The 13577-nt window shown below is 42.8% G+C and overlaps 1 protein-coding gene across 1 annotated transcript in view; it reads right to left on the minus strand.

Moving 5' to 3' along the window:
• Window positions 1-13577, minus strand: part of LOC126419569 (uncharacterized) — a 371142-nt gene that overhangs the window by 7786 nt on the left and 349779 nt on the right. Inside the window, exon 7 of the mRNA XM_050086756.1 lies at window positions 2528-2790. Coding sequence (XP_049942713.1) covers window positions 2528-2790 — 263 coding nt within the window. The remainder of the gene's footprint in view (window positions 1-2527; window positions 2791-13577) is intronic.

A 13577-nucleotide genomic window follows, 5' to 3' on the forward strand; every position in this document is an offset into this window, starting at 1 on the left:
AATAACTTTTATGAACAGATTGACGGGGTGGCTATGGGCAGTCCTCTCAGTCCTGCTGTGGCTATTTATGGAGACTTTTGAACAACGGGCGTTGCAGACTGCCAGTAAGAGACCAGCCAGACGGTATCGCTATGTCGATGATACGTTCGTAGTATGGACACACGGAGCAGAGGAGTTGGATGCCTTCCTGACACATTTAAACAGCATTAATCCGAAAATCGAATTCACTATGGAGACAGAAAGGAATGGGCAATTGAACTTTCTGGATGTGTCTGTGATTAAACGACGGGACGGAACATTGGGCCATAAGGTGCATAGAAGGCCCACACATGCTGATCGTTATCTACACAAAGAATCAAACCACCACACTAGACAAAAAAGAGGTGTAATGAAAACTTTGGTAGACAGGGCGTACAAACTTTGTGAACCTGTTTATTTAAAAGATGAGAGTGAACATCTACGGTCAACTTTCGTGAAGAATGGCTATTCTAGCAAGGATATAGATCGAGCACTTCGCTCTAGGCAGAGAATCAGGAGTATCGACGAACAACAGTCGTCCAAGGGCAAAGTTTTTCTTCCGTTCATTAGTAAGGTCACAGACCGCATTGGGAAAGTTTTAGGCAAGTATGGGGTGGAAACTATTTTCAGCCCCACCAGGAAAATAAAAGAATTTTTAAGGTCGGCAAAAGATGCACGGCACCCTTTGGCTACACCGGGGGTATATAAAATTCCTTGTGGTTGCGGCCAGGTTTACATCGGTACAACAAAGAGAAGTGTGAACACCCGTCTTGTTGAACATAAGAGGAATTGTCGCCTGGGTCACACGGATAAATCGGCTGTAGCGGATCATGTTTACCAGGAAGGTGATCATGAAATAAAATTCAGCGAGACGAGCGTCATATCAAAAACCTCGCATTATTATGCACGCTTGTGTAGAGAGGCTATCGAGATTGATAAACATCGTAATAATTTTAACAGGAAAGACGAAGGTGTTAAACTGGATAAAATTTGGATGTCAGCGTTGCACCGCAAGCGTGACGATCGATTACTTTCAATCGAGACTGTTGGCATTAGCAGAGACAGTCTCATAGCCGACGCCACGTGATCGACAAAAAATGGCTCTGAGCACTATGGGACTTAACATCTGTGGTCATCAGTCCCCTAGAACTTAGAACTACTTAAACCTAACTAACCTAAGGACATCATACACATCCATGCCCGAGGCAGGATTCGAACCTGCGACCGTAGCAGTCGCGCGGTTCCGGACTGAGCGCCTAGAACCGCTAGACCACCGCGGCCGGCCGTGATCGACAGTGGCGCCCTCTGTACTGCCTATATAATCAGCGCTTCCTCGAGTTCTCTTCGCAGTTCGCCGCTTTACCTCCGAGGATGTCTCCCGCAGTCGGAGACGAAACGTCAGGAGAGTTTTATACTTCGACCACGGCCTATCAGCCCAGAAGTTTTGAGTGAAGGATTTGACCATCCGTGCGGATGCACAAACAGTGCCCGAACTCTTACGGGAATCGGCAAAAAGCCGCGTGTAATGAGTATGATGGGCAGGGGCACTATGAAATAGTGCGCGACAATAAGTTGGGAATGTAGGTCTCACGGGAGGCGTGCCAGAAATAAGTCCCTGCAGTCGCACTGTCCTCTGTGTCCTCGGTAGCTCAGGTGGATAGAGGGGTCTGCCATGTAAGCAGGAGATCCCGGGTTCGAGTCCTGGTCGGGGCACACATTTTCAACTGTCCCCGTTGACTTATATCAAGGCCTGTATGCAGCTAGGGGTATTCATTTCATTGTAATTTCATTCTAACAAGATGCATGGTCACCGATGGTGTCTGTCCTTTCGGACATGTTCATCTTCATATATCTATTCCGAGTATCTCTGACGTGTTCCTTGTATCGATACTCGGGCTGTGCGGTAAATCCGAATGGGTGTCGATACTAAACTTTTACTCCTACCTACATCGTCTGGTTGTCCTGAAATGAACATGTCCGAAAGAACTGATACCATCTTCATATATATAGTCCGAGTATCTCTGACGTGTTCCACGTATCGATACTGGGACTGTGTGGGAAATCCCAATGGATGTCGATACTAAACTTTTACTTCTATCTACATCGTCTGGTTGTCCTGAAATGCCAGTCACCTGCATAACGAAGGATGTATTGCACTTTATGGTGTTGCAGTTTTAATGGTTAGGAGTGTACCATTTCCAGCCTTCCAACTTTCCTCATGCAGGTGCATGAAGCGTATCTTAGAAGTGTTGCAACCCATTTACTCTGCCCATGACATCATACTATCCGTGATAGTCATCAATTCCCTGTCTTTCCACGTTTAGAAATGTGAGCACCAGCTCGACATGCTTATTCTCATTTACAGTCCGGTGCTCCAGTTTTTCCGCCACTGTATAAATCCTCCCAACCTGTCAGGAGGAGGCTACGTGCCTGCTCTTCCCTGCCAGCCTTCTCCTTATGAGCCTCTCTCGCTCTTCGCCAGCCCCCAGCAGCAGGCCACATCACGTACCTCTGCTTTGGCCGCCTCCACCTCGGCCAGCTCCTGCTCCTTCTTGAGCCTGTCGGCGTGCTGCCGCTGGAACTCCTGCTCGTGCTCGTGGCCCTCGAGCCAGCGCTGGTGGCGGTCGCTCTCCACCAGCGCCATGTAGATGTCGCGCCGCGAGCGCACGATGTCGCGCACCAGGTCCGTCAGCACCTGGCGCGAGGCCACCATCTGGTCCATCTCCTGCCGCACCTCGTTCATCAGCCACGGCATGAAGTTCTGCAGCACGTCTGCAACATTCCAGGAAGGGGCCACACGTCACGCGACAGGTAGGTGTATACAGCTACTGCAAATTAATGAAACACCAGTATTGAATGGTAGCACTTCAACGTCGTCCACAGCCGCGTGTTGGGGCTCACGTGGTACCGATTTATCCGAGAGAGCGAGTTCCACTGTACACGGAAATAACGTGTCAGCGAACGGACGCATAGCAAGGGAGTAGACGTGACACAGTATGTATACAATTCCCACCCTTCTTTCAGTTGGAGCCTGCCTACGTGTCTCTTCAGCCATCTGCCTGCTTAGCCGGAAGTCGACATCGAAGGACGTGTACCATCTGCTTCTTCGACAGATCGCCCGGAATAGGGTGGAACGGAAACATCCAGCTGTTAATTGGCACGTGGTGTAGCGCACGGTCCACCACCCCCACCTACCTACAACAGTCAGATCAACATGGTACATTGTCGTGAACCGAAAATACCCTACGAATGATAAAAAGTACGCAATACATTTGGCGGATTCGCCCTTGTGTCAGCAATGCGGCGTGCTGGATACGGACGACCATCGGCTGGTCTGCGGCGAGGCATTGGCTGTTTGGACTCTCGCAAGAAAGATAATAACGTTCATGCGGCGCATTATCTATACAGCAGTCTCTTCTGACATAGTATTTTTTCCAGATGAAACGTATTTTCCGCGTCATAAGACGAACGCAGTGGCGTGGATCACAGGTATCACGGTCCATTACATCTATAGAGACACACGTACAAACGTACCGAACGTCCTGGATTACTGGCAACACTTGCAAGATGGACACACAAAACTATTACGGCTACAAAAGTACAAGGATTGGTATGCCAATTTCCTAGTAACGGTTTTTGCGGACCCGCCTGATACTTCTGGTGTGCCGGGTGCGCAAAGATGAGCGGCGGTGTTTTCGTTGTGAAATCGACCAAGTAAAGTGATCGGCTAAGAACACTATGCGAGTATGCGACCTAGGAAAAACTAACGCTTGCACAGTTAGCAAATGGATGTACTTCAAATTTTGTTTTCATATCTATAAATACTTTTCTTTAGGGTGCCGGAGGTGGCACAATTTTGATTTTGTTGTTATTTCATGCTGCATGGTAGGACGGCAGCGAGGTTCCTTCCAGGACAGTTATCGTGTGTCAGGACGTACTATGTTTATTTTGTGAATGATAAAGGTTTCTGTTTCTCCTACCTTCCTTAATAAAAAAAATAATAAGAATAAAAAACCCTCACTCCTGACAAAAAAGTGGCTCCCTTGTTAAAAAAAAACAGCGCAACAGTCAAAGAATCTGGCTGGGGAAAACAAAAATTGGTAGAGCACTTGCCCACGAAAGGCTAAGGTCCTGAGTTCGATACTCGGTCCGGCACACATTTTTAATCTGTGAGGAAGTGTCACATCAGCGTACATAAAAAAAAAAGAAAAAAAAAGAAGGTAACGTGCTTGCCTCAAATACAGCGAGACCCCGGTTCGATTCCCAGCCGGGTTGGAGATTTTCTCCACTCGTGAACTGGGTGTTGTGGTGGCCTCATCATCATTGCATCCTCCTCACCGGCACCTCCCATTTATGTGTGCCAATTAATTTTTAACACTGTGTCACTTACCATTTCCTCAAGGATTCCAACTGCAGCTGCGTCATCTTTGTGCGGTACATTAACGACTGAGGCAAAACCATCAAATTTTTCTGCATAATACTGGGGCCGAGTTCCCAACCGTATTACTACTGGGGTGGGTGGCAATGATACCTTGGGCTTTTAGTCTTGAATACGTCAATTCTTCTCGGCAACTTAATGAAAACTCTTTTCCGTAAGAAATAATTGTATTCACATTAGGATATAGTTTCCTAATTTCTTCACATAGTTTGTGTAACCCAGGCCAATCCATGTAACTTGGATCATTTTAGAGTAACTACCAACAGGACCTCTCACTGCCTTTTATATACAGGGTGGTCCATTGTTAGTGGCCGGGCCAAATATCTCACGAAATAAGCGTCAAACGAAAAACTACAAACAACGAAACTTGTCTAGCTTGAGGCGAGAAACCAGATGGCGCTATGGTTGGCCCGCTAGATGGCGCTGCCATGGGTCAAACGGATATCAACAGCGTTTTTTTTTTTTTTTTTTAAATAGGAACACACACTTTTTATTACATATTCGTGTAGTACGTAAAGAAACATGATTGTTTTACTTGTACCACTTTCTTCGCTTTGTGATAGATGGCGCTGTAATAGTCACAAACATATGGCTCACAATTTTAGACCAACAGTTGGTAACAGGTAGGTTTTTTAAATTAAAGTACAGAACGTAGGTACGTTTGAACATTTTATTTCGCTTATTCCAATGTGATACATGTACGTTTGTGAACTTATCATTTCTGAGAACGCATGCTGTTACAGCGCGATTTCCTGTAAATACCACATTTATGCAATAAATGATGAAAATGATGTCCGTCAACCTCATTGCCTTTGGCATTACGTGTAACGACATTCCTCTCAACAGCGAGTAGTTCGCCTTCCGTAATGTTCGCACATGCACTGACAATGCGCTGACGCATGTTCTCAGCCGTTATTGGTGGGTCACGATAGCAAATATCATTCAAGAAAGAAATCCGGGGACGTCAGATCCGGTGAACGTGCGGGCCACGGTATGGTGCTTCGACGACCAGTCCACCTGTCATGAAATATGCTCTTTAGTGCCGCTTCAACCGCACGCGAGCTATGTGCCGGACATCCATCATGTTGGAAGTACATCGCCATTCTGTCATGCAGTGAAATATCTTGTAGTAACATCGGTAGAACATTACATAGGAAATCAGCATACATTGCACCATTTAGATTGTCATCGATAAAATGGGAGCCAATTATCCTTCCTCCCATATTGCCGCAACATTAATTAATCCGCCAAGGTCGCTGATGTTCTACTTGTTGCAGCCATCGTGGATTTTCCATTGCCAAATAGTGCATATTATGACGGTTTACGTTACCGCTGTTGGTGAATGACGCTCGTCCCTAAATAGAACGCGTGCAAAAAATCTGTCATCGTCCCGTAATTTCTCTTGTGCTCTGTGGCAGAACTGTACACGACGTTCAAAGTCGCCACCATGCAATTCTTGGTGCATAGAAATATGGTACGGGTGCAATCGATGTTGATGTAGCATTCTCAACACCGACGTTTTTGAGATTCCCGATTCTCGCGCAATTTGTCTGCTACTGATGTGCGGATTAGCTGCTACAGCAGCTAAAACACCTACTTGGGCATCATCACTTGTTGCAGGTCGTGGTTGACGTTTCACATGTGGTTGAACACTTCCTGTTTCCTTAAATAACGTAACTATCCGGCGAACGGTCCGGACATTTGGATGATGTCGTCCAGGATTCCGATCAGCATACATAGCACACGCCCGTTGGGCACTTTGATCACAATAGCCATACATCAACACGATATCGACCTTTTCCGCAATTGCTAAACGGTCCATTTTAACACGGGTAATGTACCACGAAGCAAATACCGTCCGCACTGGCGGAATGTTACGTTATAACACGTAATTAAACGTTTGTGACTATTACAGCGCCATCTATCACAAAGCGAAAAAAGTGGTCCAACTAAAACATTCATATTTCTTTACGTACTACACGAATACGTAATAAAAATAGGGGTTCCTATTTTAAAAAAAGCAGTTGTATCCGTTTGACCAATGGCAGCGCCATCTAGCGGGCCAACCACAGCGCCATCTGGTTTCCCCCATCAAGCTAGACGTGTTTCGTTCTTTGTAGTTTTTTCGTTTGATAGTTATTTCGTGAGATATTTGGCCCGTTCACTATCAATGGACAACCCTGTATACTGCAGCGTCTGATATAAACAGTAAAACATTCAAAAACTCCATACCGTCTGGCCAGAAAATCTGCAGTGCTTAATTGATCATTTCTTAAAAACTCAATTACAACATTCCCAACTTTCCTGCCAGTATGTTCTCTAATTTCGTATAACGTTACACAGATTTCCTCATTTCACACACGGAATGAATTTGTTAAAGACTTTGTTGGTAATATTCTGAAAGATACTTTTCTTTCAACGTTCTCTCTTCAGGAGTGTCAAGGTATGAATATTTGGAGAGAAACTTCCCTAAAACCGGATTATTTAACTTAGAAAGAGGTATGTCAGCTGAGGCAAATGTCTTATATAAGTCTTGAAAACAAATTAAAAATTTACTAGTTCCTGCAGAAAAACCTATCGTGGAACTTCAGCGATGTTTCTTGCCCTCCAGGCGTTTAGTATGAGAGATCGCTGTTCAGTCTTTATTGCTTTCTCACGTGGTTGGCAGAACAGGATCTGAACTGAAACTATCCTTAAATTCTGTAACACACAGCTGCAGACGATAAATAGTTGCTACTTTTACTTTAGGTACTGCAGTATTGCCTTGCACTAGACATCACCAGAAATGAAGAAATGAACTACATGTGAGCGAGCAGCGAAGAAGGTGAGACACTTGGTGCAATAAGGCTGTGGAGAGGGAAATCCTCGACTTTGTAACACCATATCTCTAATTCTCTACTGATTTATTTTGCTTTTGTTTTATTTAATGTTACATCGGTCAGCTTCTGTAAATGTGTTTGATTGAATCGATAACACAATTTGTTTACTCCTTTCTTTGTAAAAAACTTTGATGTCATGATTTGATTCTATGCAATGTAGTATATCTGTCATTTAAATTCTTTGTCTCAATTGGAGGGAACAAAACGTACTGTATTTAATTGTAATTTCTGTGTGAATAATATTTTGTAGAAGTGTCAATATATACAAATGTTCTGTTTCATTTAATGTGTTTGGTTGCTCTTATGTAAACTGCTGATCCTCACTTAGGGTTCTTAGTTCTTTAGTATATAAAAGGTGTAGCGGTTCCCCTCGGGAACAGAACTGTGTAGCGCGCGCAAATTGTGGTTGGCCTAGGTAGAAAAGGTGGAACAAGAGTCAGTCGGGGACGAGCTACCAAACTGTGCACTGCCATGTAAAGGTTTATATTGTGCTGGTTCCGAGGGAGGCTTTTTCTGCTACTTTCCAATGCCTCGGATGGATAGATAAGTAGCTGGAACGATTCTGGAATTGGTGTTCATCATCGCCACCAAGAAAGGCCAGAGTCCAGAAATTCTGTCTGTAAATCCGCCTACCAACATGCAGTTGCCATCACATTGCGCAATCACTGTAAAGGAGTACTATAATAATGTACAGTGAAGGATCAGCTTATTTGGTGATTTAGTGTGCACAAATATAAGGTAACTTATAACTGAATTTATGTACCTACCTTGATATTTCCCTATCACAACACCTTTCAGGTTCCTCTCCATTTAAATAATGATTACCGAGTGTCCTAGTTTGTGGGAAAAACATGAAAGCCTCAGAACATTAAATAATGTTGTTTGATCTTTGGTAAGAAGTGAGAGTTTAGATTTACTGTGGATTTAATGAAATTGTGGGAGGTAGTAAATGTAGTCTTGTGAAAGCCTCCCAGGGATGGAAACAGTATAATTTAAAGTTTAGTGGAGTTTCAAAGTCACCTATTTAATCGTTTACTTGAAAGTAGAAGACTGTGGTAATAAAGACAATTTGCTGTTTCTTTTAAAAATTAAGTTCTTAAAACTGAAGCTTATAAAGTTTTGCTTAGTTAATGATCATAGTGCTGCCTGCAGTAAATGTTAAAAGGTGATTCAGTTTCTTGTAAATTTGTCAACATAGTGTCTCACTGCAGCAAAAGTCGTGAATTGCATTTGTGGAAAGTTATATTGGCTTGCTAAGCACTTGTTTCTTTTGGGTATTGAAAGTGCATATTAATAGTGTAATAAGATCCACAGGTTATCCTTTACTACTATTTATGAAGACAATAATATCTTTATTCAAAAGACAGTAACCTGTTAGTGAATTGCAATTAACCTTCATTTTAAATAGTAAAGTATTTAACTGAGAGAGACTTAACCTATTACCAGCTCATAATTCTGCAGTGAACAACATTTATAATTCTATGTCATCCAGGAAAGTGTTTGAAAAATAATACTTAACCTGTGTCCAATTAATGATTCTGCAGTGAATATTAATAGTAATGTTATAAAGACCATTCAGTTTGAATAAGCCTTGAAAGTAATAGTGTGTTTCGGTATCTGTTATATTTTTGTAAATAGTTTGTGCTGCTCTAGTTGTTAGTTCCAACCTTAACGTTAACATAGGCAGGTGTCAGAGTTCATTGCACTCGCGTGTGGTAAATTATAGGTTGTGTTATCCGTTAAAGTTACTCTTACCTAATTTCTTAAACAAGAATGTTGATCATTCTCTTGCCTGATTAGGCTGGCGACCGTTTTCTTTACTCTCTAAACAGTATAGCTAAGTAAAATATTATTTGTTACTGTTTAAATGTTTACGTAGTTCTGACTTTCACTTCCGACAAGCCACTTCCACTAGGTACAATACGGTCAACATAACAAAATTCCTCTCAGAAGGTAACACTGATCTGTTGCTTTATACCATAATTACTCTAACAAAATAATTCTGTTTTGCAAACTGCCTCCAGCTTCGAGGTTATGGTATAGCAGTAGCGGATATGGGTGTTATAACTTCTTTGGTGAGAGTAACCGATAAGATAATCTACACCCTGCATTTAGGGCAGCAGTTGTTTATACGGGGGCTATCCAGAAAGTAATAAACGTTTTGAAATAAAAAATTAACAATTTTTCTCGTAAACTTCGAGGAAGGTCAGTGCTGCAGCCAGTCTGTGTTTTTTGTGATCTTCCGTTAGGATGTTGGTAAGTCATCTAGCACAAAATTTGTCGTAACGAAGTTTCTCCGCCACAGCTTCGTGCACCAAACCCCGTGAAATTTGGGGAATATGTTGAGACAGTTCCATAATCGTGAAACGACGATTTTCACGAATTTTGAGCTTTATTTTCATTACCACTCCGTCAGTCAAAAGGCTAGGCGTGCCACTGCGGTTCTCATCGTGAACATCGGTGAGGTCATTTTTAAAATCAATGCACTATTAACTCACTAGACTTTCACTAATTATTCCACTTCCGTACACACACAAAGGTTGCAATACCTTTCACTTAGTTTACAGTTTCTTTCCAAGAAGACCCTAATCACAGAACTCACCTCACAAGGGGCGAGATTTTCTATTGCAGCGCACATTTTAAAACATCACAGAAAGTAAAGACACAGACCACACGCTACCACCGCTGGATGCGCCCTGAGTGCAGAAACGTTATGGCACCAAGATGGCGGCTCCAGCCCCGCCCACCTCCTAGACAGACCAGAACGTCCGTTACTTTCTGGATAATCCTCGTATTAACATCTACATCTACATCATACTCCGCAAGCCACCTAGTGGTGTGTGGCGGAGGGTACTTTCGGTACCACTATTTGATCCCTCCAACCCTGTTCCACTTGCGAATAGTGCGTGGAATGAATTATTGCCGGTTAGCCTCTGTGTTGGCTCTAATTTTTCTCGAATTTCTCGTCGTGGTCAATAGGCAAGACGTATGTGAGGGGGACGTAATATGTTGTCCGACTCCTCCTGAAATGTGCTGTCCCGAAATTTCAATAGTAAATCTCTCCGTAATGCACAACGCCTCTCTTGTAACGTCTGCCAGTGGAGTTTGCTTAGCATCTCCGTAAAGCTCTCTCGCCAGCTAAACAATCCTGTGACGAAACGCACCTTTCTTAGTTGGATCTTCTGTATCTCCTCTATCAGTTCTACCTGAACCTGATAGTGATCCCAGATAGATGGACAATACTCAAGCATCTGGCGAACAAGAACCTTATAAGCCACTTCTTTCGTGAATGAGTAACATTTCCTTAAGATTCTTCCGATGAATCTGAATCTGGTGTATGCTTTTCCCACCATCTGTTCTATATGGTCATTCCACTTAAGGTCGCTCTGAATAGTTACGACTAGATATTTTATGGCACACGTTGTCTCCATCTATTTGTAATCAATAGCCTAGGTGTACACTAGTGGATATCTTTTCCTATGTATAAGCAATATGTTACATTTATTTACGTTCAGGGTCAACTGCCAAAACCTGCACCATTCATCAATTCTCTGCAGGTCGTTCTGCGAATTCTTACTATCTTCTGGCGTTCAACTGCATCGTCTGTGAATAGCCTCAGAGGGCATCCGACGCTTTCTACTAGATTATATATATATATATATATATATTGTAAACAGCAACGGTCCTATCACACTTCCCTGTGGTACTCCGTATATTACCTTTACATCTGTCGATTAAGATGAAATATCTCACAGGTTCTTCCTCGTTTAAGTAATAAAGAATGGAAATCAATGTAAATATTATCTGCTAATAACTGAGAAACAAGAATTTATTTAATTGTGGAAAACTTTTTAAAATTTACATTTGCGTAAAAAATGTTTATTTATCGGAAAATTCTAGCACTAATTAAAGGCATTCATTTTTATTTCGTATACGCGGTGAACCAGAACTCCACCGACAAACTCTCAGAAGTTCTTCAGGTGTACCTTCTGAAATTTTGCTACAAAAGACCCGCGGTCTCTGGTAGCTTGTTACGGAATTACTGCATGTCGTTTGGTTTTTTTCCCTAGTTACTTTTGAATCTGTCTTGCACTGAAAACAGTGCAGAGCAGTATAAATGTCGACAGTATGCGCTGTGTGTCTTCTTTTCATTCGCTCACAGTATCTGCTGTTGACAACAGTAAAGGCTGCTTTTAACTCGCCACCCTGAAGTTTGCATTCAGTACCGCTCATAAAATCAGTTAATTTAGCATAGTTACTTAGAATATGATAAAGCCATATTTCCATAGCCTTTCTTGCTGAAAACGAATTTGACCTGTGCTACACATTTCATGTTAGTCACTTTTACGTTCCACAGATCATTCGTACAATAATGCGGAAGTGTCATTTTACATTCATGTTACACATTCATACCTGAATGGCTACATGGGGCCGAACCGCCCAATAACCCTGTGTTCGGTGTGGCGCGGTGGTGCGGTGAGTGGACTGCAGTAGCTTGTTTTGGGGTTGTGAACCACTGCGGGGTACGGCGGGCACGAAGCCTCTTCGTCGTTTCTAAGTCCCCAGTTCAGTGCAATACAATACTACATGTTGATTAATGCAAGCACTAATCACGTGTACATAACCGGGAAACTGATTCGTTTCACATCATTTTGATAAAAGAATCGTTCAAATGTTCTAGGGAACATTTAAGTAGCTAAGTAGGTAACTGAGTAACGAAACGATAAACAATTTTCTGTTGCAGTGCTGTGAACTTTCTTGTGTTAAAGACCATTTTAATGTGAAATGATAAATGTGAGTTTCCTTTCTGGTGTTGCAATTAGGTATATGGTTCTCTCTTTGACTTGTAGTTGGTTATTTACAACAAAAGTCACGGGGAAATAAATTCTTAAGCAGATGTTTTCAAGATGATTGTGGGTAAGAATAACATATTATTCTTGAAGCATGTTTTTGAGCAACGAAAACTTTCTTTCACAGTGTCGAATAATCCCAGAGAACATTACTGACTCAAATTAAGCTAAACATGTTGAGTTAGCGATTTGTATTTTCTCAGGATTTGCAGCGATTCGAAGTGCTAATGTGGCTGAATTGCGTTCTTGTAGGAGTTCAATAATGGATTTTTTCAGTTTATATGTTCTTGGATATAGACCACAAATTTTTTTGATTTCACCCTACTTATTATTTTCTTTCCATGTATTACATCTATTATCGCTGTAGTACATTTGGAGGTGTAGAACTGGATATGCCGTGCCCTTCTGAAATTTAGAGTGAGAGGATTTGTAGAAAACCGACGAGTAACTCTTTCAAGAACATTATTTTCCATTTTCCCTGCCACTGTAAGTAGAAGGCCTATTCGGAAAGTAAGGAACGATCGGTCGCGGAATGGAAACCACAGTGAACATCCGATCCAGCTTTGCAGAGATGTGTTGGGCAGTGTCTCTAGTATGCCCGTAGATATCGTCACGGCGCTCTTCGCACTTTTGCGACCGTGCGACTGCTACGGTCGCAGGTTCGAATCCTGCCTCGGGCATGTATGTGTGTGATGTCCTTAGGATAGTTAGGTTTAAGTAGTTCTAAGTTCTAGGGGACTGATGACCACAGCAGTTGAGTCCCATAGTGCTCAGAGCCATTTGAGCACTTTTGAGTACACACTGAGCGCGTAAATATACTTAGAAAATAGTGCCTCTTGCCGAGTAACGTGCCTACCAGGGTATTTCGCCTAATTTCATTCGACGCACATAACGTAACTGCCATCTACGACGAGGGTGTTGGAAAGTTGGTGCAACGCTACGACAGATGCTAAGTCGGCGCGGCGACTATATAGAGAAGTAGCAGGAATTCGTAGCTAACTGTTGCAAATATACTCATGCTCATAAATTATGGATAATTGCAGATTGTGGTGCCGCACAACGTGGCACTACACAACACTGGCGCTAATAGCATAGGCACATAGGGGACACACACGACACAGATCTGTAATTCCACGGTATTGGTGATAACTTGAGAAAACCGTCCCGTAACACACGTGCTACAAACCGCCACTGTTTGGTGCGCATGTAACCCGACATCAATATGGGATATGATCACCATGCACACGTACACAGGCCGCACAACGCGTTGGCATACTCTGGATCATGTGGTCGAGCAGCTGCGTGGGTATAGTCGGCCGTTCTCGCACCAGTGCCTGTCGGAGCTCCTCAAGTGTCCTAGAGGTTTGAAGACGTGAAGCAATACGAGAGCAT

This window comes from Schistocerca serialis, chromosome 9 (genome assembly GCF_023864345.2).
Source record: "Schistocerca serialis cubense isolate TAMUIC-IGC-003099 chromosome 9, iqSchSeri2.2, whole genome shotgun sequence".
NCBI lineage: Eukaryota > Metazoa > Arthropoda > Insecta > Orthoptera > Acrididae > Schistocerca > Schistocerca serialis.